Source organism: Ostreococcus lucimarinus, chromosome 5, assembly GCF_000092065.1.
Source record: "Ostreococcus lucimarinus CCE9901 chromosome 5, complete sequence".
Lineage (NCBI taxonomy): Eukaryota > Viridiplantae > Chlorophyta > Mamiellophyceae > Mamiellales > Bathycoccaceae > Ostreococcus > Ostreococcus sp. 'lucimarinus'.
Genome location: NC_009359.1, coordinates 497,533 through 521,323, shown reverse-complemented (window position 1 = coordinate 521,323; position 23,791 = coordinate 497,533). Strand labels below are relative to the sequence as shown.

General features: G+C 62.6%; 15 protein-coding genes across 15 annotated transcripts; 7 read left to right on the top strand and 8 right to left on the bottom strand.

Annotated features, from left to right (window-relative positions):
- Positions 1–36: 36 nt before the first annotated feature.
- OSTLU_15487 (predicted protein) lies at positions 37–1,017 on the top strand (the record flags this gene model as incomplete). Its single annotated transcript, XM_001417996.1, has 1 exon — positions 37–1,017. One exon carries the CDS (start codon positions 37–39, stop codon positions 1,015–1,017), a length of 981 nt encoding a protein of 326 aa, XP_001418033.1.
- Positions 1,018–1,022: 5 nt separating this feature from the next.
- On the bottom strand, positions 1,023–1,865 carry OSTLU_87319 (predicted protein; the record flags this gene model as incomplete). Its single annotated transcript, XM_001417761.1, has 1 exon — positions 1,023–1,865. The coding sequence occupies one exon, from the start codon at positions 1,863–1,865 to the stop codon at positions 1,023–1,025; it is 843 nt and encodes a 280-aa protein (XP_001417798.1).
- Positions 1,866–2,201: 336 nt separating this feature from the next.
- Positions 2,202–4,661, bottom strand: OSTLU_31775 (predicted protein; the record flags this gene model as incomplete). Its single annotated transcript, XM_001417760.1, has 1 exon — positions 2,202–4,661. The coding sequence occupies one exon, from the start codon at positions 4,659–4,661 to the stop codon at positions 2,202–2,204; it is 2,460 nt and encodes an 819-aa protein (XP_001417797.1).
- Positions 4,662–5,788: 1,127 nt separating this feature from the next.
- On the top strand, positions 5,789–7,236 carry OSTLU_49552 (predicted protein). Its single transcript, XM_001417995.1, has 3 exons — positions 5,789–5,806; positions 5,833–6,956; positions 7,029–7,236. Exons 2-3 carry the CDS (start codon positions 6,025–6,027, stop codon positions 7,084–7,086), a joined length of 990 nt encoding a protein of 329 aa, XP_001418032.1. The 5' UTR covers positions 5,789–5,806; positions 5,833–6,024; the 3' UTR covers positions 7,087–7,236.
- Positions 7,237–7,259: 23 nt separating this feature from the next.
- OSTLU_92764 (predicted protein) lies at positions 7,260–8,261 on the bottom strand (the record flags this gene model as incomplete). Its single annotated transcript, XM_001417759.1, has 1 exon — positions 7,260–8,261. One exon carries the CDS (start codon positions 8,259–8,261, stop codon positions 7,260–7,262), a length of 1,002 nt encoding a protein of 333 aa, XP_001417796.1.
- Positions 8,262–9,100: 839 nt separating this feature from the next.
- On the top strand, positions 9,101–11,002 carry OSTLU_38421 (predicted protein; the record flags this gene model as incomplete). The annotated part of the gene is made up of 3 exons (XM_001417994.1): positions 9,101–9,343; positions 9,446–10,009; positions 10,130–11,002. 3 exons carry the CDS (start codon positions 9,101–9,103, stop codon positions 11,000–11,002), a joined length of 1,680 nt encoding a protein of 559 aa, XP_001418031.1.
- A 997-nt stretch (positions 11,003–11,999) lies between these two features.
- OSTLU_38424 (predicted protein) lies at positions 12,000–12,821 on the top strand (the record flags this gene model as incomplete). Its single annotated transcript, XM_001417993.1, has 2 exons — positions 12,000–12,228; positions 12,280–12,821. 2 exons carry the CDS (start codon positions 12,000–12,002, stop codon positions 12,819–12,821), a joined length of 771 nt encoding a protein of 256 aa, XP_001418030.1.
- A 115-nt stretch (positions 12,822–12,936) lies between these two features.
- On the top strand, positions 12,937–13,911 carry OSTLU_38397 (predicted protein; the record flags this gene model as incomplete). Its single annotated transcript, XM_001417992.1, has 1 exon — positions 12,937–13,911. The coding sequence occupies one exon, from the start codon at positions 12,937–12,939 to the stop codon at positions 13,909–13,911; it is 975 nt and encodes a 324-aa protein (XP_001418029.1).
- A 13-nt stretch (positions 13,912–13,924) lies between these two features.
- On the bottom strand, positions 13,925–14,536 carry OSTLU_38676 (predicted protein; the record flags this gene model as incomplete). Its single annotated transcript, XM_001417758.1, has 1 exon — positions 13,925–14,536. The coding sequence occupies one exon, from the start codon at positions 14,534–14,536 to the stop codon at positions 13,925–13,927; it is 612 nt and encodes a 203-aa protein (XP_001417795.1).
- A 144-nt stretch (positions 14,537–14,680) lies between these two features.
- OSTLU_87314 (predicted protein) lies at positions 14,681–16,501 on the top strand (the record flags this gene model as incomplete). Its single annotated transcript, XM_001417991.1, has 1 exon — positions 14,681–16,501. A coding segment is annotated over one exon (1,821 nt), but the record flags the coding sequence as incomplete, so codon positions are not given.
- A 45-nt stretch (positions 16,502–16,546) lies between these two features.
- OSTLU_38572 (predicted protein) lies at positions 16,547–17,950 on the bottom strand (the record flags this gene model as incomplete). The annotated part of the gene is made up of 2 exons (XM_001417757.1): positions 16,547–16,860; positions 17,032–17,950. 2 exons carry the CDS (start codon positions 17,948–17,950, stop codon positions 16,547–16,549), a joined length of 1,233 nt encoding a protein of 410 aa, XP_001417794.1.
- Positions 17,951–18,188: 238 nt separating this feature from the next.
- Positions 18,189–19,667, bottom strand: OSTLU_31766 (predicted protein; the record flags this gene model as incomplete). Its single annotated transcript, XM_001417756.1, has 1 exon — positions 18,189–19,667. One exon carries the CDS (start codon positions 19,665–19,667, stop codon positions 18,189–18,191), a length of 1,479 nt encoding a protein of 492 aa, XP_001417793.1.
- A 205-nt stretch (positions 19,668–19,872) lies between these two features.
- On the bottom strand, positions 19,873–20,307 carry OSTLU_31765 (predicted protein; the record flags this gene model as incomplete). The annotated part of the gene is made up of 1 exon (XM_001417755.1): positions 19,873–20,307. One exon carries the CDS (start codon positions 20,305–20,307, stop codon positions 19,873–19,875), a length of 435 nt encoding a protein of 144 aa, XP_001417792.1.
- Positions 20,308–20,453: 146 nt separating this feature from the next.
- On the top strand, positions 20,454–21,453 carry OSTLU_31764 (predicted protein). The gene has a single exon (XM_001417990.1). It carries the CDS (start codon positions 20,554–20,556, stop codon positions 21,421–21,423), a length of 870 nt encoding a protein of 289 aa, XP_001418027.1. The 5' UTR covers positions 20,454–20,553; the 3' UTR covers positions 21,424–21,453.
- An 89-nt stretch (positions 21,454–21,542) lies between these two features.
- OSTLU_49589 (predicted protein) lies at positions 21,543–23,561 on the bottom strand (the record flags this gene model as incomplete). Its single annotated transcript, XM_001417754.1, has 1 exon — positions 21,543–23,561. One exon carries the CDS (start codon positions 23,559–23,561, stop codon positions 21,543–21,545), a length of 2,019 nt encoding a protein of 672 aa, XP_001417791.1.
- Between the last annotated feature and the right edge of the window lie 230 nt (positions 23,562–23,791).

The window sequence follows — 23,791 nt, the reverse complement described above, 5'->3', positions numbered from 1 at the left end:
TCGACGAGCGCCGCGACGTCGCGACGCGATAGGACGATGACGCGGACGAATGTATGGAGACGAATCAGTGACTTTGTCACCGCCGTCGTCGATCCGGCGCTCGACGCCGTGGACGGCGGTGAAGACGACGGACTCGGACCTTCATCGCCCGAAGTCGCGCTCGCGACGTACCTGAGAGTGGAGAGCGCGGCGCAGCGCGAGGCGATGGTGCGAGGCGGGGCGCTCGCGGCGGCGCCGGCGGCGCGAAGGATAATTACGAATGACGACGCGCGCGACGCCGCGGCGGTGTTGAAGCGCGATGGGGCGGTATTTTTGAAAGATGTCGTCCCGCACGATGCGTGTGATGCGGTGCTCGGGGAGTTGAACGTGATTTGTGATTCCGTCAAGGCGACGTACGGGGACGCGTTGCGGCGCACCGACGTCAAGCTCGGATTCGATGGGGCCACGCGTGATTTGCTGTTGCGAGCGTGCGGTCGAGGAGGGGTGAATTCGATATTAGAGCACGTCGAAGACGCAACTGCGGAGGCGATGATGGTGGAGATGAGCGTGCTGGCGACAGAACGAGGGGCGGATAGACAAGTTTTGCATCCGGATGTGGCGTTCGACGCGCCGCACGCGCCGCTGTATTCTTTGTTCATAGCGCTACAAGACGTCATCCCGGAGATGGGACCGACGTGTTTTGTGCTCGGCACGCAAGACAAGGCGTCACACGACGCGTTTCCGGTGACGAAGTGGAACGAAGAACAGTTTGCGCGACTCGCCAAATCGAGGTGTTGCGACGCCGAGTTGCGTAAAGGCGATGCCGTGTTGTACGATGCGCGCACATTTCACCAAGGCGGTGCGAACGAATACGGGCGTCGCGCGTTGATGACGCTGACGTTTTTGAAACCTCCCATTCCTGACGCCCCGACGCGTAGAAATGCGGGCGCGGAGTGGAGCATACGAAGCGACGTCTTCGACATGCGCCTCACGGCGGGACGCATGGCGTCCATGGATTCGTCGTCGTATAATCATTAAACATCTTAAGCCAATAAATCTGCGAGCGTGTACTTGTCACGCAACTCGGTTCTAATCGTGCTAATCGCGGCGTTTGGATTGTCGCCGTCCGCTCGTTGAAACGAAAAGTAAAACAACACTCGTCGTCGCGAGCTGTCGTTTTCCGTTCCGCAGTGCAACGTTCTGCTATCAAACAAAGTCGCATCGCCGCGAGAGATGACGCCGAGCTCGTACGGTCGACGAAACACTGGCCCTTCGCGTTCGTTACCCTCCCTAAATTCGACGTGCGCCTGCGCGTTGTTCGTTCCTGGGATGAACAGCGTCGGACCCATGTCTCGCTCGACGTCCTGCAGCGCCACGAAGCACGTGAACACGGAGGGATCTCTCCTGTACGCCGTGTCCGGGTGCACCGGCTGTCGCGTCGACCCCGGGTCGCTCACCAACGCCGCGAGCTCGACGAGTTTCGCATCCGCGCCGCACACCGCCGTCAGCGCTTCCCCCATCGACGCCACGCACTCCCGCAGCGCCGCGCGCACGGGCGCGTCGTACGCGAGTTTCAAATCCCACCTATTCTTCTTGCAATACACGTTCCCGAACGACTCCACGGATAAATTCCTCCCATCCCCTCCCGCGTCGTTCGTCCGCAGCGTCTCGCGCACGTACGCCTCCGTCGCCCTCGCCGTGTCCTCCCGCATCACTCCGTTCACTCGCGCCACCCCTCGCGCGGCGACGTCGCGCCTCACCGCCTCCGCGCTCGCCTCGCTCGCCTCGATCTTCTCCCACGCCGCGTCCGCCATCGCGTCCGCCTGCGCGCGCACTTTATCCGCGAGCGCCGCCTCGCGCGCGTCCGTCTCGCGCTCCAGGCTCATCGCCATCCCCGCCGCGCCCGCGACGAGCGCCACCGCGCTCGCCACCGCGCTCGCGACGCCGTCGTCCGGCGCGCGCGCCTCGAACCGTTCCGCCGCGCTCGCGCCGAGCGTCCCGACGAGCGCGACGACGCGCGCGACGTCCGCGAGCGCGCGCGCGCCGGCGTCGCGACGCGTCGCGGCGCGTCCATCGCGCGCCGCGCGCCGCGCGCGCGCGCGCCGTCGCGCGCGCGGCGGCGCGCGCGACGCCGACGCCGACGATCGCATCGCGACGACCGCGCGCGCGCGAATCGACGAGCGCGCGGTGCAGTGATGGATTGGCGACCGGAGACGCGCGCTTTACACATACCGACGCGCGGCGCGCTCGCTCGGGCCCGTCCGAGCGCTCGCGAACGGCGCGGGAAGCGATTTCGAAGACGCGACGAACGCGCCGTCGTGTCCGCCGCACGCGGCGCGCGTCGAGATTCGTTTCGCGGTGAAGTCGACGCCGATGTGCTCGATGAATGACTCGATGGATCTGTCGCGCCCGGCGCCGTAGGCGCGCGTGAAACGCACGGGATCGTCCCGGGAGGTCTGCGAGCTGTCGTCCGCGGCGGCGACCAACTGCAGGACGCGCCGGCGCGAGAGTAAATTGAGAAATTCTCGCCGCGCCGCGTCGGATTCGTTACCGACGCCGAAACGCGCGTCGGCGTACAGCATTTTACCCGAACGGTGATCTTCCATCCACATCGCGCGCGGCGCGTTCGAGTAGCAGCGTAACACGGGAACGCGCGCGGGCGTGCACAAGTTCCAGCCGCGCGTGTACAGCCTCGCGCTCGCGCTCAAGTCTTCCCCTAGATGTAAGAACGGCGCGTGGGCGTCGGGCGGGGCGTCTCTGACGAAAGCCTCGGCGCGCGCGAACGCAAAACTACTGTTGAAGAAGAGCGCCGGCGTCGGCTCGCTCGGAACCTCCGCGAGTTGCCTGGCGTGCGTGCGGAACAACGACTCGCCGAATTCGCGCGCGCACGTAATCGCGGGCGCGCGCGCGGGATCGATTTCACCGAGAGCACTCACGGCTGGCAGCCGATCTTTGATCGTGCCGTACACGTCGGTCTGATACATTTGTCTGAACGTCTCTTCTTCGACGACCGGTTGAGTTTTAAGCTCGTATCCTAACGGCGCAGCCGTGAGTACGCGTTTGTCGTCGCCGCAGCGTTCGAGTTCAGACACCAAGATTTCATCCCATCCCTTGTCGACGACCGTCATGGCGTCAATGTGCAAAACATACTTTTCCCCACCCCATTTGCGCATCGCTAAATGTCGCGCGTACGATGGACCTTCCGAAGCGTCCCACGGCATGTGAGTCTCTCGCACGTGATCTCGGAAACGAGCTTCGAGCACCCTTGCTGAGTGACACCTCTTTTCCTCCGCGTCTTCCGTTCGCTGAGCTTTGAGTTGCAAGCGTCGCATTTTAGTCAAATATTTCTCCTGCTCTACCGGATCTTTCACGTCCGCCGCGCGCTTTTGGATTTCCTCTGTCAGTACGTAGACGTTCGTGTGCAAGCGGTCGATGCGCGCGCCGAGCGCGTCGGGCGGCGGCGTCGTGGACTTGTATTGCCATGTAACGCCGACGTAGACGCGCGAAGGATCGGAAGCTTCGCTGAATAACCGTTTCAACGTGTGCTCTGCTTCTCTGTTTCTGTAAACTTCGAGTACGACGAATATGTCTTCATTCGCCGAGTCGAAGAATTCAATCGATCCGTCGGCGAGCCTTCGAGACTGCAAACGCAATCGCGCTGCGCCTTCATCATGTCGCCAAAAGTCGAGAGATATCGCGTCATAAGCTCTCGCTACCACGTCTAGCTCCTTTGCGGATCCGCCGGCGTCGGGGTGCGCTCGCGCGAGCGCGTTTCTAAACGCCGCGCGCACAGTGACTTCGTCGCTCCCCGGCGCAACGTCGAGCGCGGCGTAACTCGATCGAAGCGCCGGGTCCAAACCACGTGAGTGCGTCGGCTCGGTCAGCGCCGAGCGGGTGTAATATCTCACCCACCAAGGATCAGAGTCGAGATACGACGGCTCAGCGTCTTTCTCAGCGCTCGTCGTCGTCGCGTTCTCCTCACCGTCGTCAGAATCGCTCTCGTAAATCGCCTCAGCGCCCGCGCGCGGCAAAGTCGCCGGCTCGTAAGAATCCACCGATACAAGCGGCAAGCAGCACGACGAACACGCGGTGAGTTTTGCGTGACACACGTTGCCGCACATCTTACATCGCTTGTGCTCGAAGCCTCCCTCGACTCTAGCTTCGACGACGGCGCGTTGCATCTCGATCGCCTTTTCCACCGCCAACACGCCTAGATCCATCAGCATGGGCTTCGACGACGAACGCCGACTCGGCGGTTGAGACGCTCGCGAATCGAACACATCCTCGTCGCAATCTATGTCGAGCTTTGGATCGAAAGTCACCACCTTCTTCGCCTTCGTCGTCGCCGCTGAAAAGTTTGGTTTCGCCTGCGCCTTCGATCCCATCTTTACTTGCATCCCCACGCGTGCAGCTTGTTCTCCTCGCGCCTCGTCCGCGTCTATCTCCGCCACCATCGCGTCCACGTCACGAATCATCTTCGTCTCCCCCTCCCGCGCGAGCAACGCGCGACACACCTTCAAACTCTCCCTCGCGCGCGCGTACTCCCGCTTCCCTCGCAGCGCCGCCGCCCGTCTCGCGTGCGCCTTCGCGTACCCCTCATCGCACGCGATCGCCCGCTCCGCGCGCTCCATCGCGTCGTCCCACGCCTCGACCGCCAGCGCGCACGCGCTCTGATTCGCCATCACCTCCGCGCGCCGTCGTCGCCCCTCCCGCTCGTCCCTCGCCTCGTCCGTCGCGTCTTCCGTCATCATCGCCAGCGCGTCGTCGTAAAACGCCCGCGCGAGCGCGTGTTCCCCCATCGCGAGCGCGCGTCGTCCCGCGTCGCTCGCCTCGCGCGCGCTCGACGCGCGCGCCGCGCGCTCGACGTCGACGCGCGCCATGGCGTCGTCGTCTGGCGTTCGAAACGCTCGCGAAACGCTCGCGCCGGTCGACGTTCGTCGCACACGGGCCTTCGCGCGTCTTTATACGGACACAGCGCGCACACGGGCCTTCGCGCGTCTTTATACGGACACAGCGCGCACACGGGCCTTCGCGCGTCTTTATACGGACACAGCGCGCACATGGGTCCTTCGCGCGTCTTTATACGGACACAGCGCGCACACGGGCCTTCGCGCGTCTTTATACGGACACAGCGCGCACACGGGCCTTCGCGCGTCTTTATACGGACACAGCGCGCACATGGGTCCTTCGCGCGTCTTTATACGGACACAGCGCGCACATGGGTCCTTCGCGCGTCTTTATACGGACACAGCGCGCACATGGGTCCTTCGCGCGTCTTTATACGGACACAGCGCGCACATGGGTCCTTCGCGCGTCTTTATACGGACACAGCGCGCACGGGCCGCCAGCGCTGGCGCGTGATCCGCATCTCGGGCGTGCGCGTTGATAGTACTTCCGGGTGTTTCAATACGACCCCCGATCGCGCGCGCGCGCGCTCTTCGCGCGCTTTTCCCGCCGCGCGCGCGCCGCCGGTCGACGCTCCGCGACGCGCGACGCGACGCGCGACGCGCGCGAAGAGCGCGCGATCGACTCGAGCGCGCGCGTCTCGCGACGCTCGACGCGCGCGCGCGACGCGCGACGGCGCGCGACGCGCGACGCGCGCGAACGCGGACCGGCGGCGCGGCATCGTGAACGTTCGAATCCGCGCGCGCGACGCGCGTCGCGACGGCGGCGGCGGGAGACGCGCTCGGCGCGGGACGACGATCGATGATGGTTCGCGCGGACGCGAGCGAAAGCGGAGCGATGGAGGACGCCGGACGAGGACGGGAGGGGGTGATGAGGGATGAGGGCGCGAGGGACGGGGCGAAGGCGACGCGCGAACGCCGAGGCGCGGGGTCGTCGAGCGAGGAGGAGGCGCGCGAGACGAATGAAGCGCGCGCGGTGGGTCAGGAGAAGAGACGGGGGGAGGCGAACGCGGCGGCGGAGGCGTGGGAGGCGCGAGAGAAACGCCGGAGGAAGGGGAAGCACGGGAAGAGTCGACGAGAGCGACGCGAAAAGGCGCGCGCGACGACGGATGAGAGCGCGAAAGCGCGCGAGGATGTCGATATGGGATCGGAATCTACGAGTTCTGGGGGAGCGAGAGATTTAGATTCCGCGCGCGCGAGTCCGCCGTTGTCCGATGAAGTGAGCGAGGCGGCGACGGCGACGGCGGATGGCGAGGCGAATATTCCTTTGGTGGGCGCCCAGGTCGTCGTCGGCGTGGCTTTCGAACAAGGACAGCGGGCGTACATGGAGGACAGGTACAGCGCCGTGACTGAGCTGAAACCTTTTGGGTTGACGGGTTGCGATGGCGTTCGTCGTTCGTTTTTGGGCGTGTACGATGGTCACAACGGTGACTGGGCGGCGCAGTTTGCAAGCGAACGCATGCACACTTTTCTCGCGCCAGACGTGCTCTTACAAGATTCGTCGCCGTCGTGCCCGGAAAGACTCACGCGGTTCAACGTTGATATGGAAACGTCTTTGAAGAAAATGTACATGGATTGCGACGACGAAATTCTCAACAGCACCGCCGCGGAGGGCAGGCGAGACGGGAGCACGGCGGTGTGCGTCTTGCAAATCGGCGGCGCGCTCTTCACAGCGCATGCTGGCGACTCTAGAGCAGTCGTCAGCTACGCTGATGGACGCACTCGCGCCATGACCGAAGACCACAAGCCGTCGATGTCGAATGAACGGCGCAGAATAACCGCAGTGGGGGGCAAGATTGAATTTTGCGGCTGCTGGCGAGTCATCGCGGATCATCCGTACAAACCCGTGCGAGCGGCTTTGGCCGTCTCGCGTTCGCTCGGGGACATCGATTTCAAGCGACCGAAAGACTCTGGCGTCACCGCAGAACCAGACGTGTCGCGTTACGAGCTCACCGAAGATATCAATTTCATTATTCTCGCCTCTGACGGCATGTGGGACGTCATTCGAGATCAAGAGGCGGGTGACATTGCTCGCAAAATACTCGCCACGCGCGGCGTCTTGAGCGAAGGCAAGTGTACATCGACCGACAAGAAAGCCATCGAAGCGGCCTGTACGGCCGCGTCCCAGGAACTTCTGGATACGAGTATGCATCGAGGATCGAGCGACAACGTCACCGTCGTCGTCGCCATGTACCTTCACTGACTTCACTTGCCAAAAATATTACAGCCAAACAACATGTATTGAGTGGTTTCGCTGAACCACTTTTTCCCGAACGATACACACCATCATCATATAGGTTACACTCTATTACACAATAGATCTAGGTGATTATTTCCGCACTTTGCAACAATATCCAACGATTCTTTGCGAAAGCCCTACAACCAAGTAGCCGATTTCCACCACGAGGCCGCGTCGGCGCGCGTCGGCGACGAGGCGCGAGGCGACGTTGCGCCGCTCGCACCTCGACTCGCGCGCGGCAACAAACGCTCGCTCTGCACGCGTTCCTCATCCGGTTCGTTCGCATCGTCCGCGTCACGATCTCGCCGGGCGGCGCCCGCGCCGAGGCGCGCTTTGTCGTTGATTGCGTTCATCCCGAGCACGTACGCCTCCAGGGAATGCAGTATCAGCGGTGGTAGCCACGTGGACACGCGCTCATTCGTCACGAGCAACTTTTGCAAGAACGCCACCAACCCACCGCACAAATCCGCGCCGTACGTCAGGTACGACAGCGACCCACTGCCTTTGTTTTCGTACGATTCTTTCACCTGCGGTATAAACTTTAAGCAAATAATCATCGCCACCACCACGCCGATGGCGTTGCCGTACCACGCCATCGGCGCGCACTCCCCCGCCCGATGCAACACGATCAACGCCGGCGCCCACGCGCACGCCACGATCACCATTTGCAACAGCACTCCCGCTCTCACCGCCTTTTTCATCGACCAGTCCACGCCGCCGAGCGGCGTCGTCACCGCGAACGCGTGTTCGCTATCCTCCACGTACGCGTACGCCATCGGCGTCACGATCAGCATCGACAGCGTGTTCGCCAATTCAACCCATATGAACAGCAGGCTCGGCTGTCCGCGCGCCCAGCCCTTAAAATCCGCGAACGCGTTCCCGCTCAGTTTGATCTGGTCGTAGTGCAGCACGTACAGATTCAGCACGCACAGAAATCCACCGACGTTCCCGAGCGCGAGCGTCCAGAACGACACCCCGCGCGAGCTCTTGCGCGCGTAAATCTTGTACGCCTGCGGCGCCCCGATCAGCGCGCTCACGACGAAGGACATCGCGCCGAGGACTCGGAGCGACGGGGACACGTCCTCGAGCGCGGTCAGGCATCCCGCGGCGTCCGACGTCGACGGCGTGAACGACGGCATGCCGATCGTCGCGTCGTCGTCGTCGTCGTCGTCGCGTCCGCGCGCGCGTCCTCGCGCGCGCGCGCGCGCGCGTCCGTCGGTCGTTCCGTCGACACCGCGCGCGGGACTGACGACGCGTCGCGACACCGCGACGCCGCGCGTCGTCGCCGGCGGTCGCTCGACGTCGGCGCGCCATGGCGCGCGCGCGCGCGTCGTCGGTCGCGCGACCGCGCGCGGGCGTCGCGCGCGCGCGCGCGCGGGCGCCGCGCGCGCGGTGTCGACACCGCGGGTGGCGGCCGGAACGAAACTCGACGACGACGACGACGACGACGACGGCGCGGGCGACGGACGAGGACGCCGGCGGAGACGACGACGCGAGCGGCGTCGCGTCGGGAAGCGTGTCGAGGTCGGAGATCGTGCGAGCGGCGATCGCGAGCGGGGCGGTGGTGGCGGGGACGAATCGCGCGCGCGACGCGGCGGCGCCGCGACGAGACGACGTCGGGACGACGACGCTGGCGATCGATGACGCGAAGGCGTACGTCGGAAGAACGTGGCGCGTGCGAAGCGGCGCGAGCGCGCTGGACGTGCGGGAAAATGGGACGATGCTGCTGTGGAGGGTGGACGGGACGAGAGAGACGCGGGCGCAGACGTTGGCGGTGCCGCTCGGACGAGGGACGACGGCGACCGGAGACGGGGTTAAGGTTATTCGAATCGACGCGAAAGAGGACGAGGGGGAGTTGACAGCGCTGTGGAGCGATGGAACGGTGCTCCGGGTGAGGAAAACGAACGATGCGGATGGGGAGAGCGACGCGTGGTGTCGAAACATCGCGGACGGGTTATTGCTCGAGGTGAGCGCGCCGATGGAGGATTCGGGAGCGGCGGAGTTGACGGTGAAGCTGTGCGATGGAGCGGACGAAGACCACTGGTACGGTGGGTCGCATTTGCTGAAGCAGCTCTGGCCGCTCGAGCGAGCGAAAATCGAAATGGGACCGTTTTACCCGTTCGACCACGGTCCGAACGGCGTCGGCAACGTTCTCGGCACTCACTGGGTGTCGAGCGGTGGGACGTTGATATTCGCCGATCCAAATAGTGATTTATTACACGTCGGCTTGAACGCACCGGCATTCGTCCCGCGAGGTCAAGCGCCGCGGTATTTCGGTGTCGGTATTCAAAACGCTTCCCGGCCGTCGTTGCCGCTGGAAGAGGCTCTGACGTCGGAACGCGGCGACGGACTACTTCGATTGCAATCACGGGCGAATTACGCGGACGCGAACATGTTGCATCCGTGGCAAAGCATCAATACGAATGACGCGCGAACGCGCTTGCAGCTACGCGTCGCCGTATCTGCGCAGGAAGACGCGAGGAGCGCGACGAGAGTCGCCTTGGCGCAGCTTCCAAAGCCGAGCGCCGCGCCGGACAAGTCTCTGATGTTCTATCCAATCTGGACGACTTGGGCGACGTCGCACGCTGATGTCACGCAAGAGTCAACACTTGCAGTAGCTAAGGACATCGCAAAAGCCAAATCTGACTCGGGATTACCGAACGGTTCGATCATCGAAATCGACGACCGCTGGCAAGCGCGATATGGCGAACTTCATTTCGATCCCGTGAAGTTTCCGGATCCGAAAGGCATGATCAAGGAGCTTCACGACATGGGATTTTTAGTAACGGCGTGGGTGATGCCGTTCTTGCAAGAGAGTTCAGCGGCGTGCGAGGAGGCAAAGCGATTAGGGTACTTACTTGAAGGCTCGCAACCGCCGAACGAAGTCGTCGAGGTGCTCACGGGAGGCGTCGGTCAAGTCCTCGGGACTACTGTGAAAGTGTTCGTCGATCGCTACGACTGGCCACCCGGTCACTGGGAAGGCGGCGGTGGTGGGGGCAACCTTGAGCCTGGACAGTTCCGATGGTGGGGCACGCAGCCCGTCCGCGGCATCGATTTCACCAATGACGAGGCGTGCGAATGGTTCGTGCGTCGACTCAAGAAACTGCAAGAAGAAGTCGGACTCGACGGTTTCAAGTTTGACGCCGGCGAGCCTTGTTTCATGCCTTACGGCGCCCGCCCGCACACGCCCCTGAAACATCCACAAGAGTACAGTCAGGCATACGTGGAAAAAGTTTGTTCTAAATTTGCCTTGAGCGAAGTGCGCGTGGCGATGGGAACGAACAATTACAACGGCTTAATTCGCATGGGCGATAAAGATACCGTGTGGGGCGTCGATAACGGTCTACAGAGTCTCATTCCGAGCTTACTCACGTCCGCAGTTATCGGGTTCCCGTTCACGCTTCCGGACATCATCGGCGGCAACGCGTATTGGAATCAAACGCCCGATACCGAGTTGATGATTCGCTGGGCGCAAGTCAGCGCGTTCATGCCCGCGGTGCAATGGTCGATTCCACCGTGGGAAGTGAGCTCAGTGGCGTACGAGGCGAGTGTCAAGGTGATGCACATGCGCGAACGGCTGCTCTTACCCAAGCTCGCCGCGCTCGCGGAGGACGCCAAAGCCTCCCTCGAACCCATCTGTCGTCCAATGTGGTGGCTCGACCCCAACGACGCCCAAACGTTCGCCATCGACGACCAGTTTGCCGTCGGTACCGACATGATCGTCGCCCCTGTGGTCGAAAAAGGTGCGACATCGCGCACGGTTTACCTCCCCGCCGGGTCTTGGCGGCGATACGACGAATCGAACGCCGTCGCCGGCGGTCGCCGCGTCGTCGTCGACGCCCCGCTCGACGTCCTCCCCGTGTTCATCCGCGCCGACTAGCGGCATAAATATTCATTATTTTTTCCATTCGACGCCGCGACGGCGCGGCGTCGTCGATTCACCATTTATTTTTGTATTGACAATTTATTGTACAACTTGTTACATCCGCGCGCCGCGCGCCGCCACATCGCGTCGCGCGGGCGCTCGAGAGATGGATCGCGGCGTCGGCGTCGGCGTCGGCGAGGCGCTCGCGCTCGAAGTCCAAGCCCCGTTCGCGCGTCTGTTGGTCGACGGCGAAAAGTCTATCGACGTTCGAGGCTACGCGCTGTCGACGGCGAAATTGACGCCGAACGCGCGCGTGTACGTCCTGGAGACCACGCGCGGGACGCCCGGTAAGAGCGTGCTCGCCGACGCGTGGACGAAGGGCGGATTCAACCCGCGGTCGCGCGCGGACGTCGCGCGAAGGCTTCGCGAACCGTGGTTCGGCGGCGACGCTCGCGAGCGGAACGACGATCCGTGTCCGGGCGGCACGCCGGGCGCGTCGACGGCAAAAATAATCGGATGGGTCGCGTTCGATGGCGCGGAGGTAAAGTACGCGTCGGCGGAGGCGTTCGCGAGGGATGCGGACAAACATTTGGTCGTCGACGCGGCGTCGGCGTATCATCCGGCGTCGACGCCGGACTCCGACGCTCCGACGCGCTACGGCTGGCGCGTCACCGCGTCCGGCGCCGTGGGCGAGAACGAATTGGTATCGTATAGACGAATTTATCGCAGCGTGTTCGCCGTGAAATTCGCGGCGCGCGCGTCGTAGTCGTAGAAATTAGTGTAAACGCGCTTAGCGAAACAGTTGAAACTCGCGCGTCGAGTCGCGCGCCGCAGTGTCGCGCACGATTTTCGAGCGTCGCCGTCGCGCGCGCGGCGCGCTTGCGAGCGCGCGCATCGCGTCGCCATGTCGCGTCGCGTCTGGCGCCTCGCGCGCGCGCTGCCGCGCGTCGAACCACCGCGCGCCTGTCCCAGCGCGTCGACCCATCGCGCGCGCTCTACGCGCGCGCGGGAGATGGAGTACGTCTCCGACGGCGGCGTCGAAACGCTGAGCATTCTTCGTTCGTCGTCCACGCCGCGTGAAATTTATCTGGTCGGCACCGCGCACGTGAGCGAGCGAAGCGCGAGGGAGGTTCGCGAACTCATCAGACTGGTCAAGCCGAGCGTAGTCCACGTCGAGCTCTGCGAGCAGCGATTGCGGACGATGCGCGAGCGCATCGTGGACGACGAAGAGAAGAAACCGGGTGAATCGGCGTCGAACGGCAAATCGGCGTTCGTTCAACAGGCGGTCAAAGATTTTCTCGGGGCGTTCGCGGGCGGCAACGTCGGCGACGGTTTGCTGCAGGCGGCGTTTAAAACATTCTATAGCTTCTTCAAATTGAGCGGACTCGACCCCGGCGCTGAGTTTAAGGAAGCAGTAAAAGAGGCGGGTTGCATTGGGGCGAAGATCGTGTGCGCGGACAGAGACGTGACGATGACTTTGCGCCGGCTACGCGAAAGCGTGACAACGATGGACGTCATGGCCATCGTGATGGGTCGTACGCGACCGGGCGGTCCTCCGCCGCCGAGCGCTATGGGTGGATCCATGGATAACATCGAACACATCGTTGAAAATCTCAAGACGCGGAGGCACATTCGTGAGATGCGCGAATATTTGGCATATCAGATGCCCAAAATCGCGCGAGTCTTTGTGGACGAACGCGACGAAATAATGGTCGAAGCTTTACTTCGGTGCAAAGGCGAGCGCGTCGTCGCCGTCGTCGGCATGGCTCATATGGATGGCATCGAGCGACGATGGGAAGAAGCGCAGAAACGCCTTCGTTTGAAAGTTGGTTAGCGTCGCTGTCTCGTCACGTCTTGTCAATTTCGAGGCGCGAGTCAACGAGCGTCGAGACAACGAGACAGCGCGCCGCATCACAAAAAGTCACGCTCGCCTCGTCATGAAGTCAAAAATGCCGCGATGTTGGTGGCCTATCGGCCACTTGCGAGGATGGCTCGGACCTTCGGGCTTCGGCTCCAAATCGTCCTGGCGCGACGTCATCGCGGACCTCGACCCTGGATCTGCCAGCCGAAATTGCGTTCTCATAACCGGCGCCACGGCTGGCATAGGCTTCGAGACGCTCAAAGCATTTTGTAGCACGGGTGCGACGGTAGTGGTCGGTGCGCGTGACGAAGCGCGAGCAAAGGCGCTCGCGTGCGAGCTCATGTCTAAGACGACGTCCATCGTTCGCGTCCTTCGTCTCGACTTGTCGTGTTCAAAGTCGGTTCACGCCTTTGTTGACGCATTTCTCGCGCTCAATCTCAAGCTCACCGTCCTCGTGAACAACGCTGGTATAATGCCTTGTCCGTTTGACGCAGATTCACACCGAGACCTCGCGTTTCACGTGAAGTTTCTCAACCACTTTGTTTTAACGCAGTTGCTCCTGGAATCGTTTGATCCGGCGGGCGCGCGCGTGGTGAACGTCACCAGCGAAGTCTATCGCTTCTCTTATCCGGAAGGTATTCGGTTCGGCAAAATAGACGACGACCGAGCGTACGACAGCGTGAAATCCTACGCCCAATCGAAACTCGCGCTGCTCTTGTGGACTCGGTACCAAGGCGAAGCGCTTCGCGAGCGCGGCGTGCAATTTTTCGCCGTGCATCCGGGCTCGGTCGCCACGCAAGGCAGCGCGCGCGCGCGAAAATCCAGCGGTTGGCGCGGAGCCTTGCTCCACTGCGTCGGCGCACCGTTCGTCAAATCCGTCGAGTGCGGCGCGGCGACGACGATTTATTGCGCGCTTCATCCCGGCGCGTCGATGTACAACAGATTCGGCGAGTATTATTTCGCGTCGTGCAATCCGAGAGGCGTGCGCGAGATTTCGCGCGACGCAACGCTCGCTCGACGTCTCGTCGAGTACGCCGCGCGCGAGCTCGACGCGAGCGCGTGAATATCACACCCCATCATTCGTCTTCTTCCGACCAAAACACTTCGGCGTACCCAAACCGTCTCGCGAACGCGTCCACGACTCTCGTCTCCACGTCTCTCATCGCCACCGCCCGCCCCAACTCCTTCACCACGCTCGTGACTTCGTACCCCTCGAGTCCGCACGGCACGATGTGCTCGAAGTGCGTCAAATCCGGATCGACGTTGATCGCCACGCCGTGCGAGCTCGTCCCCGCCGATATTTTCACCCCCACCGCCGCGATCTTCCCATCTTTCACCCACACCCCCTCTCGGCCCTTACGCCCCCCCCTGGCGTCGACGCCGATCCCTCTCAGCGCCTCTTCGACGCACGCCTCCAATCCCTCGACGTACGCCCTCGCGCCGACCCTCGCGCGCCGCAGCGACACCACCGGGTACGCCACCAACTGCCCCGGCCCGTGGTACGTCGCGTCCCCCCCCCGGTCCGTCCGTCGCACCGCGATCCCCGCCCGCGCGAGCGCCGCCCTCGAGCTCTTCACGTGCGTCTCTCCCAGCGCCGCGCGCTTCCCCACCGTCACCGTCGGCGCGTGTTCGCTCAGCAGCAGCGCGTCCGCCGCGCCGTCCCGCACCGCCGCGTGCGTCGCCCGCATCCGCGCCGCCACGTCGTCGTACATACGCGCGCCGCGCAGGATTCGCACGCGCAGCGCGCGCCGCATCTCGCGCGCGCGCGCGCGTCGCGACGCGTCGCGTCGTCGCGTCGGCGTCACTTCGCGATGCGTCGCGTCGTGACGACGGTGTGCGTCGTCGGCGGCGGCCCGACCGGGCTCGCGCTGAGCGCGCTGCTGTCGCGACACGGCGTCGCGAGCGCGACGCTCGAGCGTCGCGATGCGCCGTCGACGCACCCGCGCGCGCACTTCGTGAACGCGCGCACGATGGAGGTGTTTCGAGGCGTCGACGGGGACCTCGCGCGCGCGTGCGTCGACGACGCGCCGGCGCTGGCGCAGTGGCGGTGGTTCAGGTACGCGACGTCGCTGACGAACGGCGCGGCGCTCGGCGCGGTGGATCAGTTCGACGGCGCGACGACGGCGAGGACGAAGGCGTCGCCGACGCATTCGACGCACTTTTCGCAACATAAATTGACGCGAGCGTTGATGCGACGCGCGAGGGAAGCGCACGCGGAGGGCGCGTCGGGGGTGATCGAGGACGCGCGCGTGGAAGAGGTGCGAGCGGACGCGGAGGGCGTGACGGTGCGCGCGGAGGTCGGGGCGGGGGGGGGGACGCTGGAGATTCGAGCCGAGTATTGCGTCGTCGCCGACGGCGCGAATAGCGAGACGCGGACGCGATTGGGGATCGCGATGCGAGGGAAACGGGATCTGCAGCGACTCGTGAACGTACACTTTAAATCGCGGGATTTGGCGAACGATCTCGTCGACGATCCCGCGATGTTGTACTTTGTGTTCAATCCGGACGCCGTCGTCGTCGTCGTCGCGCACGATTTGCGCGAAGGCGAGTTCGTGGCGCAGATTCCGTACTTACCGCCGGTTCAGGACGCGAGCGACTTCACGCGCGCGGTGTGCGAACGGATCCTGCGTTCGGCGATCGGTTGGCGCGACGGAGAGACGTCGAAAAAGCTCGAGATTCTCGACGTGCGCGCGTGGACAATGTCCGCCGAAGTGAGCGAGACGTTTCGCGCGGGCGAAAGAGTTTTTCTCGCCGGTGACGCCGCGCATCGATTCCCACCCTCGGGGGGATTCGGAATGAACACTGGAATTCAAGACGCGCATAATCTGGCGTGGAAGCTCGCCGCGGTGACGCGCGGGCTTTCCTCGCCGAAGCTGTTGCAAACGTACGAATCCGAACGTCGGCCGGTGGCTCTGCGAAACACGGCACTGAGCGTCGAGAACTTTGAAGCCGTGCTGAAGATTCCGACCGCTCTGGGCCTACCACCGATAGCGGCGAACGCGTTGAGAGACGTCGTGTCGGGATTGCCTTCGGTCATCCCGAGTTCGATGCGAAAGACCATCTTAGAAGCCGGATTAGCCGTAGGCCGCGCGCAGTGCGGATCTCTGCTCACCGCGGATAACCCGATCGGCGCCGCGCGTCGCGCAGCCGTGAAACGTATGTGCGACGACCCGCAAGGCACGTTGAGGCTTCAGTTCCCGAAAGAAGACGTGGGGTTCTCCTACGAGCCCGCCGACGCCGACGGTCTCGCCAGATTGCACGAGCCCGGCACGCTGCGCGTCGGCGTTCGCGTGCCCCACGCCTGGATGCAAACGACGCGGGGCGAGCTTTCGACCCTTGACCTCGTCGATGAAGACGTCACGGGCCCGCGTTTCACTGTGTTCGCGCGAGGGTTCGATGATATTCAAGAGGACACTCTCTCCGAGCCAGGGGGGTTCCCGATGAGATTGGTGCGAATCGTGGACTCACCCACCGACTCGCCCTCGGCCGCGTTCGACGCTTACGGTGCATGGTTCAAAAAGACCAACCACTTAGGCACGAAGTCATTAGTATTAGTTCGACCTGACGCGCACGTTGCGTGCATCACGAGCGATCCATCTGAAGTGGTAGTCGCTTTGCGCGAGGCGTCGTCGAGTCCCGCTAAAAACCATTAGAACGTAGAACGTAGAACGTTGCATATTTATTTTACAAATTCATCCTCACGTCGTGCACTGTCTTTTTGTACAGAACGCTGCTTCCGCGCTGATTCGGAAAGACAACAAAACCATGAGCTTATTCGGAGACACGTCGCGAACTTCGCTCACCGCGGCGTCGACGATTTCCGCGCCGAGATGGCCCGCACCACGTTTAATGACGTCCGCGTCGGTCTCGTCCGCCCCTTTGAACGTGTAACAGTGTATCATAGGTAACTCTCTGTGCTCCCAAACCTTTCGATCAAACGAACCCCTCAGACAATCTAAAAATTCTATCCCAGACGCCGGCAAATTCGTAACCAAATGATCGAACGTCGCCCCTGCGGGGGGCGCGCCGTCGTCATCAGCCGCCGCCCACGTGAGCTTGGGCCTCGCCTCGCGATAATTAATCTTTTTGGCCTTCGCGTCTCGCTTCTTGGCGTTATAATCGGCGAGTTCCGCGTCGTACGTCGCTTTGGTGGCCGTCCACTCTCGCTCGACGTCGACGTCACGGTTCTCTGGCGCCGCTAAAAGTGCCTTGATGAACGCGCGCGCATCCATGTTGTAGCACTTGACGAGATTCTTCACTCGATTCTCTTTGGCGTTGATTTTCAAATATTTGGCGCAATCCGGATTCAAGTCGCTGGCGTAGCAACGTATACCCTTTTGCGCCGCCGGTACCGAAAACGGCCCGACGCCGCTCGTCGCGTCGCAAATGACTTCATTCGCCTTGAACGAGTCCACCAACCGTTTATGCTCCGTCTCTAACCTTGAATTCCAATACACGCTTCCGAAATCTAGCTTAAACGTCATCCCGTGCTGCTTCACTTCCGTCACGAGACTCGGTTCGCCCGCCAGCAACTCCCACTCCGGCACGCGAAACTCGCTCTCGATGCTCCCGACTTTATTCACCACCGTCCGCAACCGCTCGTTCTTCTCCAAAATCACCTTCCCTATCAAATACTTGTGCGATTCGTGCTCATCCCTCAAATTCATGTGCGCGATGTGCCCGACCGTCTCGAACGAGCTCGGCACCTCCACCGCCGAAGGCAACAATTTCCTCAGCACTTGCGCGGCGTTGAAATATTCGTACGTCAACGGCACGTCGTACTCCGTCACCTCGATCTCACCTCCGACGCGCTCGCGCACGACGCTTAACCTTTCTTCCGGTACCACCGCGCGAAGATCGTCGTCGACGACTTTATCGTTGAGGAGGATTAAATTCCCGTCGCGTTCGCCCTCGGCGTCTCGCGTCACCGCCTTCACCCTGGGCAAGTCCAGCGCGAATCCTCGCAGCGCTTTCAGCACCGCATCCGTCTCGCGCGTGGGCACTCGAATCGCGCGCACGCGCAGAGATGTTTTGAACTGCTCGCGATCGACGTGCACCGCCGGAGGCGGCGATAACGGTCCGTTCAGCGCGGTCGCGACCATTCTGCGCAGCGCCGGCGGCGGAAGTTTCGGGGCGACACCGCGCGATTGGCGCGGGAGTCGACGCCGCGCGAAGAGCGCGCGGATGGTGATTGACGACGCCGTCGCGTCCGTCGTTCCCGCGGCGAAAAGCGCGTTTGCGAACGCGGGGACGGCGCAGAGTGGAGCGCGGCGCTCGAGACGCGGCGAGCGCGAGCGTTGCTTGTACAAACATCGGAATTACAGCGCTAATAGTGTCCCGCTAGTCATCGGAGTTATTAGAAACCGCGTCGCGAGAGACTGCAATGCCACTGTCGCGGTGCCCGGCGCCGGTGAGCGGGTCGGCGATGCGAGCCTTCTTGCCGCTCTTAATGTCGCCCGTCGCGCGCGCGTCTTTCTCTCCGAGCGGCCATCGCGGGAGTAGATTGACGTGAACGTCGCGCGGATCCATCATCGCGTGCTTTGCTTCAAGCTCGGCGTCAACGGGCGCCTCGGCGAGACCGAGAGCGAGGCGTTCGCATCCAGTCCAGGCGACCATGACGCCGTTGTCCGTGCACCACTTGGGCGGCGGAAAGACGAGGGGAAGCCCGGTTTCTTCCACCACTTTTACCAGGGTCGATCGAACCGTGGCGTTCGCCGCGACGCCGCCGGCGACGACGACGCACGATAAATCTGGGGTGTCCTCGAGCGCCCACGTGAGAGCGCGACGCATGCGCTCTTCGAGATGTTTCACCGCTTTGGCTTGGAAACTCGCCGCGATGTCGGCTCGCGTCTGACGCTTGTCCACGCCGTCCCACTCCACGTCTTCGCCTCCGATTTCGGCGTCGATCGCCATACGCGCCGCGGTTTTCAATCCAGCGTAGGAAAAATCGCAATTCTTACGCTGACGCAGCGGCACGGGAAACTTGAATCGCTTCTCGTCGCCCTCGAGCGCGAGTTTCTCCAACGCCGGTCCGCCGCCGCCGCCGACGGGCAACCCCAACAGCCTCGCCGTCTTGTCGTACGCCTCGCCCAAGGCATCATCTAATGTTGTTCCTAATATCGTATAATCCCCCACCCCGCGCGCTTTGATCAACAAATTGTGCCCTCCGCTCACCAACAGCGCCAGAAACGGAAATTTAACCGTCTCCGTCCCCGCGCAAAGCCGCGAAACGAGCGCGTGCGCCTCCACGTGATGCACGGGCGCGATCGGAATCCCATACTCTGCACTCATCCGCTGCGCTTTACGCACGCCCACGCGCAGGCACATGGACAAACCGGGTCCGCACGTCACCGCCACCGCGCTCAAATCCGCCGCCGACACCCCCGCCTCCGTCAGCGCTCGTCGCACGACGTCATCGATCACCTCCTCGTGCGCCGCGCGCGCGAGATTCGGCACGACGCCTCCCCACGGTCCGTGTATCGCCGCCTGCGACGCGATCGCCTCGCCCAGGACGACGCCATCGCCTCGCACCACCGCCGCCGCCGTGTCGTCGCACGACGTCTCGATCCCCAGCACCACCGTGTTCGCGTCCACCGCGCGCGGCGCGCCCTCGTCCAGGCGTCCAGAGCCGAGGAATATTCCCGACGACACGTCCGCGACGCGATCTCTCCCCGCGGCGACGACCGCGCGACGGCGACGCGAGGCGAAACCGAACGAACCGGCGGCGGCGTGCGACGTCTCGGACGCCGCGGCGACGCGCGCGCGGACGCGCGGCGCGCGACGACACGCCGCTCGATGGCCGACCGCAAGCGTCGTCATCGCGCGCGTCGTGCGCGCGAGCATCGCGCGCGCGTGTGCGGCGCCGAAGCTCTGACGCGAGCGTACTATTGCAAAACGCGCTACTACGCGCGGACGCGCGATCGACCCGATCGCGCGCCCGCGCCACACCTTAATGAGTCTACTAAATATCAACGCAAAAACCACCCCCGCGCGGTCGCCGCCGCCGCCGAACGCCTCGCCCCCGTCACGGCCCGCGTCGCCGCGTCTTCGCGCCGCCGAATTCCTCGAGCGCGAAAATCAACAGAAACACGCAAAACGCCGAAGCCGCGATCGGCCATCCGAAGGCGCCGAGGAACGTTCGCACGTCCCGTCCGTAATCCTCTCCCGCCGCCATCGCCGCCTCTCGCGCGCGCAGCACCAACGGCACGCGATCGCTCGGCAGCCACGCGCCGTCGGCGTCGCCGAAGTACCCGTCCTCGTTGATCCCTCCGATCGGCGCCCGTCCCGGGGACGCCGCGTCGCGCGCGTCGTCGTCGTCGTCGCGCGTCGTCGCGTCGCGCGCGTCGTCGTCGCCGTCGCGCGTCGTCGCGTCGTCGTCGCGCGCGGCGTCGCTCGTCGACGCCTCGGCGCGATGGCCGAGCTCGACGTCGTGCGGCGTCGTCGCGCGCGCGTCCCGCATCGCGCGCCGCGCGCGCGCGCGCCGCGGTCGTTCGTCGCGCGCCGCGCGCGCGCGTCGCGCGCTCGTCGCGCGCGTCGGTGTCGCGACGCGCGACCCGGTCGCGCGCGCGACCGATCGATCCGATCGATCCGTTCGCCGCACACGCGCGCGCGACGCTCGAGCGCGCGACGACGCGCGAGCGAACGCGCGGCGAACGATCGCGACGACGAAGGCGCGCGTCGCGACGACGACGACGCGCCGAACGCGATGATTCCGCGAAGAGTCGCGCACAATCCAATCATCGGCCCGGGCGTGGTGCCGCGCGGCGTCGACGCCGAGTACGACGCGGCGTGCGCGCGGGACGACGCGCGCGATGGACCGGCGACGACGACGCACGCGCCGGCGAGCGGACGCGCGTTCACGCTGGATGGGAAGGCGCGGGAGAAGGCGCCGACGACGCGAACGCAGACGCCGTACGTGACGGGGACGAGCGCGCTGGGGCTGAAGTACGGCGACGGCGTGCTGTTGGCGTGCGACACGCTGGCGTGCTACGGAAGCACGAAGAGGTATAAAAACGTTGAACGGGTGAAGAAGGTGAACGAACGGTGCGCGATCGCGTTCACGGGGGAGCTGAGCGATTTTACGTACGTGTGTAATCTGTTGGAGGAGTTGACCACGGAGGACTTTTGCGAGGACGATGGAATGACGCGAGACGCGGAGGAGATTTATCAATATCTCACGCGAGTGATGTATAATCGGAGGAATAAGTTCGATCCGCTCTGGAACTCGCTCGTCGTCGCGGGATTGAAGACAAACGGGGAGACGTTTTTGGGCACGGTGGGGATGATCGGAACGCACTACGAAGACGATCACGTCTGCGCTGGGTTTGGCAATCACATCGCGAGACCGATTTTCAGAGAGTTTTACAAGGCTGATATGACGGAGGAGCAGGCGGTGGAGGTGATGCGATCGGCGCTGTACGCGTGCGTGATGCGCGACAAGCAGATGATGAACAAGTTTCAAATTTGTAAAGTCACGAAGGATGGGGTGACGATCAGCGAACCGTTCGCCGTGCCCACGGAATGGGGCTATGAAAAGTTTTACAACCCCACGAAGTTCTCCGAGACGGGTTGGTAGAGGGCGCCGCTTCGCGCGCGAAAAATTTCAGTTGTGAGCGATTTACTAAGCTTTCCGTTTTACGTGCGTCGTCGTTATATTACATCGTCATTCCCCGCTATATTCGTGCGGCTTGATCTTCATCGCAATTCAGCCGCCTTGAGAAATCTAAACGCACACGATCCGCTTCGAATCTCGGGAAGGTACTCGTGCTCGGGCGTCTTGGGCACCAAGTACATGAGTTCGCTTAAGCCATCCTTGTTGTTTTGCATGGCAAATTCCAGCGCTTGTTCGTGATCACTTCGTTGCACGTGCTCTTCAAGCTTTGCCCTGAGCACGGCTTCACTCACTTCACCTTCTCTCGCCCGCTCCAAAACGTCCGTCTCCCACTTTTCGTCCACCTTCCATAACGCGGCGCCGACGCGAGCGCGTTTCGATGGCGGCTCGTCCGCGTCCGCGGCGGCCGCAAGCATCGCGAAGACTGCGCGCGCCACATCAGGAATGTACTTGGCGAGTTGCTTTTTGCGAGCTTTCCGATCTTTCGCCACTTGCGCGCGGACAATCTTCCCTCGAAGCTGCAAGGCGCACTGCTTGATTGCCTTGTCGACGGCGTCGGCGATTTCGTTGTTTTCATCCCCGATGTACTCCTTGGACGTGCCTTTGAAAGGGATTTTTGTGGACACGATGGAGACGAAGACGCCAATCTTATCGTTGTTCTTGTCAATCTTATACGTGTTCCAGTTCAAGCGCTGCACGCATCTCGTAACGACGTCGTTACCGCCTTCAAAGAGGAGCGGAATTCTATTTGCGAAGCGAAACACGTTGAATCCCGGTTTCACTTCGCGACCGCCGAGCGAAACGCAAGCTTCGACGACGAGCGGGTGTCCACCGCAAGCTAAAGCAGGAGCGCAAAATGATGCGATCCACTCTGGGCCGAGCTCCTTCATGATGCCTAAACGCAGGTTGTATTCGCCCGCCGGCGAAAGGCACGAGCCGTCTGGATCGTCGAAGCGCGCGTCCGCCAAAAGCTGCTGTATTCTCGTCGCTTGCTTATCCGTCACCTCGGACGGGTGCATGTCCGTATCGAAACCGTAGCCGAGTTCTTGAATCAGGCGAGAAGAATGGTCCTTGTTGATGCACGTGAACTCTTTATGCAAAAAGTTGAGCAAATTCTTCTCACGCGTCTGCGAAAGTAAATCCTTTATCAAGAGCATGTTCTCCTTCGCCGCCGAAGGGTGATGCTTCGTCACCGTGGGAAGCGCCGGCATGATATCGGTACGGCGTCTAAATACGATATCGATATCTTTCGCCGTCGACGTCGTCGCCGCAGAGGTAACAAATCTAAACCGAAACTGCGCGTACGGCGTGACGATGGCGAGCTGTCTCAAATACGACAACACGTATTGCCTGTACGTCGTCCAGTTACCTTCGATGGTCACCGACAGTTCCGCACCGTGCCACTTATCGTCATTGGGTAATTTCGCCTCCTTATGAATGTTTGGCTCGTTCTTCTCGATGTCGATGTCTAACGCGTACTCGGAGATGAACGACTGGTTCGGCAACGCGCTTCGAATGCGAATGGGCAATCCTGTGGTTTGCTTGGACCAAATCAACGCCATTTTCGACCCGAGTCCGAATTTCCCTCGCGTTTGTCGCACCCCGTACTTGGTACCACTCAAAACCCGTCCCAACATGTTCGGAATGTCCTCGTGTTGCATGCCCTTCCCGTTGTCCTTGACGGTAATCTTATAAAAACATTTCGCCTGATCCCGCTTCCCACCTCCCCCTCGCTTCGACGCCGCCGACGCCGCTTTCGCCGCCTTTTTCGCCTCTTGCGCCAACCGCTTTGCCTTCGCCTTATCGCTCTCAAAATCCGCGTACAGCTCGTCGTCCAACCGCACGTGCGCCTTGAGCCCGATGAGGCTCTCGTATTGAGACACCGACACCTCCTCCACCGCGATATCGATCTCCGGCAGCGTCCCGATCGCTTCCGCCGCATCCAACGCGTTCTCGATGAACTCTCGAAGCGTCGTGTACAGCGATTTCCCCGCGTTTTCGAACCCAGCGATGCCTTTGTTGTCTTGGAAAAATTCCGCCGGAGACTTTTGCGTCAGATTTTTGTCCCCTTTCGCGTTCAGATTCGTCGGCTTTTTCGGCATCGTCCGAAAGCGCGTCGTCTTCCCTTCCGTCGCTCCTCGTTGGCGTTCGCGCCCGCGCCCGCGTCGCTCTGGCGCGCGTCGCTCGAGCGGTTCGAGCTGTCGTCGTCGACCGTTCAAACCGACAAAATTTATCACGAGCGATGTGCATATAAAATCACACGACAGCTCTATGTATAACGACGCGTTGGTTGAAATGTACATTTACATATTTAATACCACAAACGCCCATC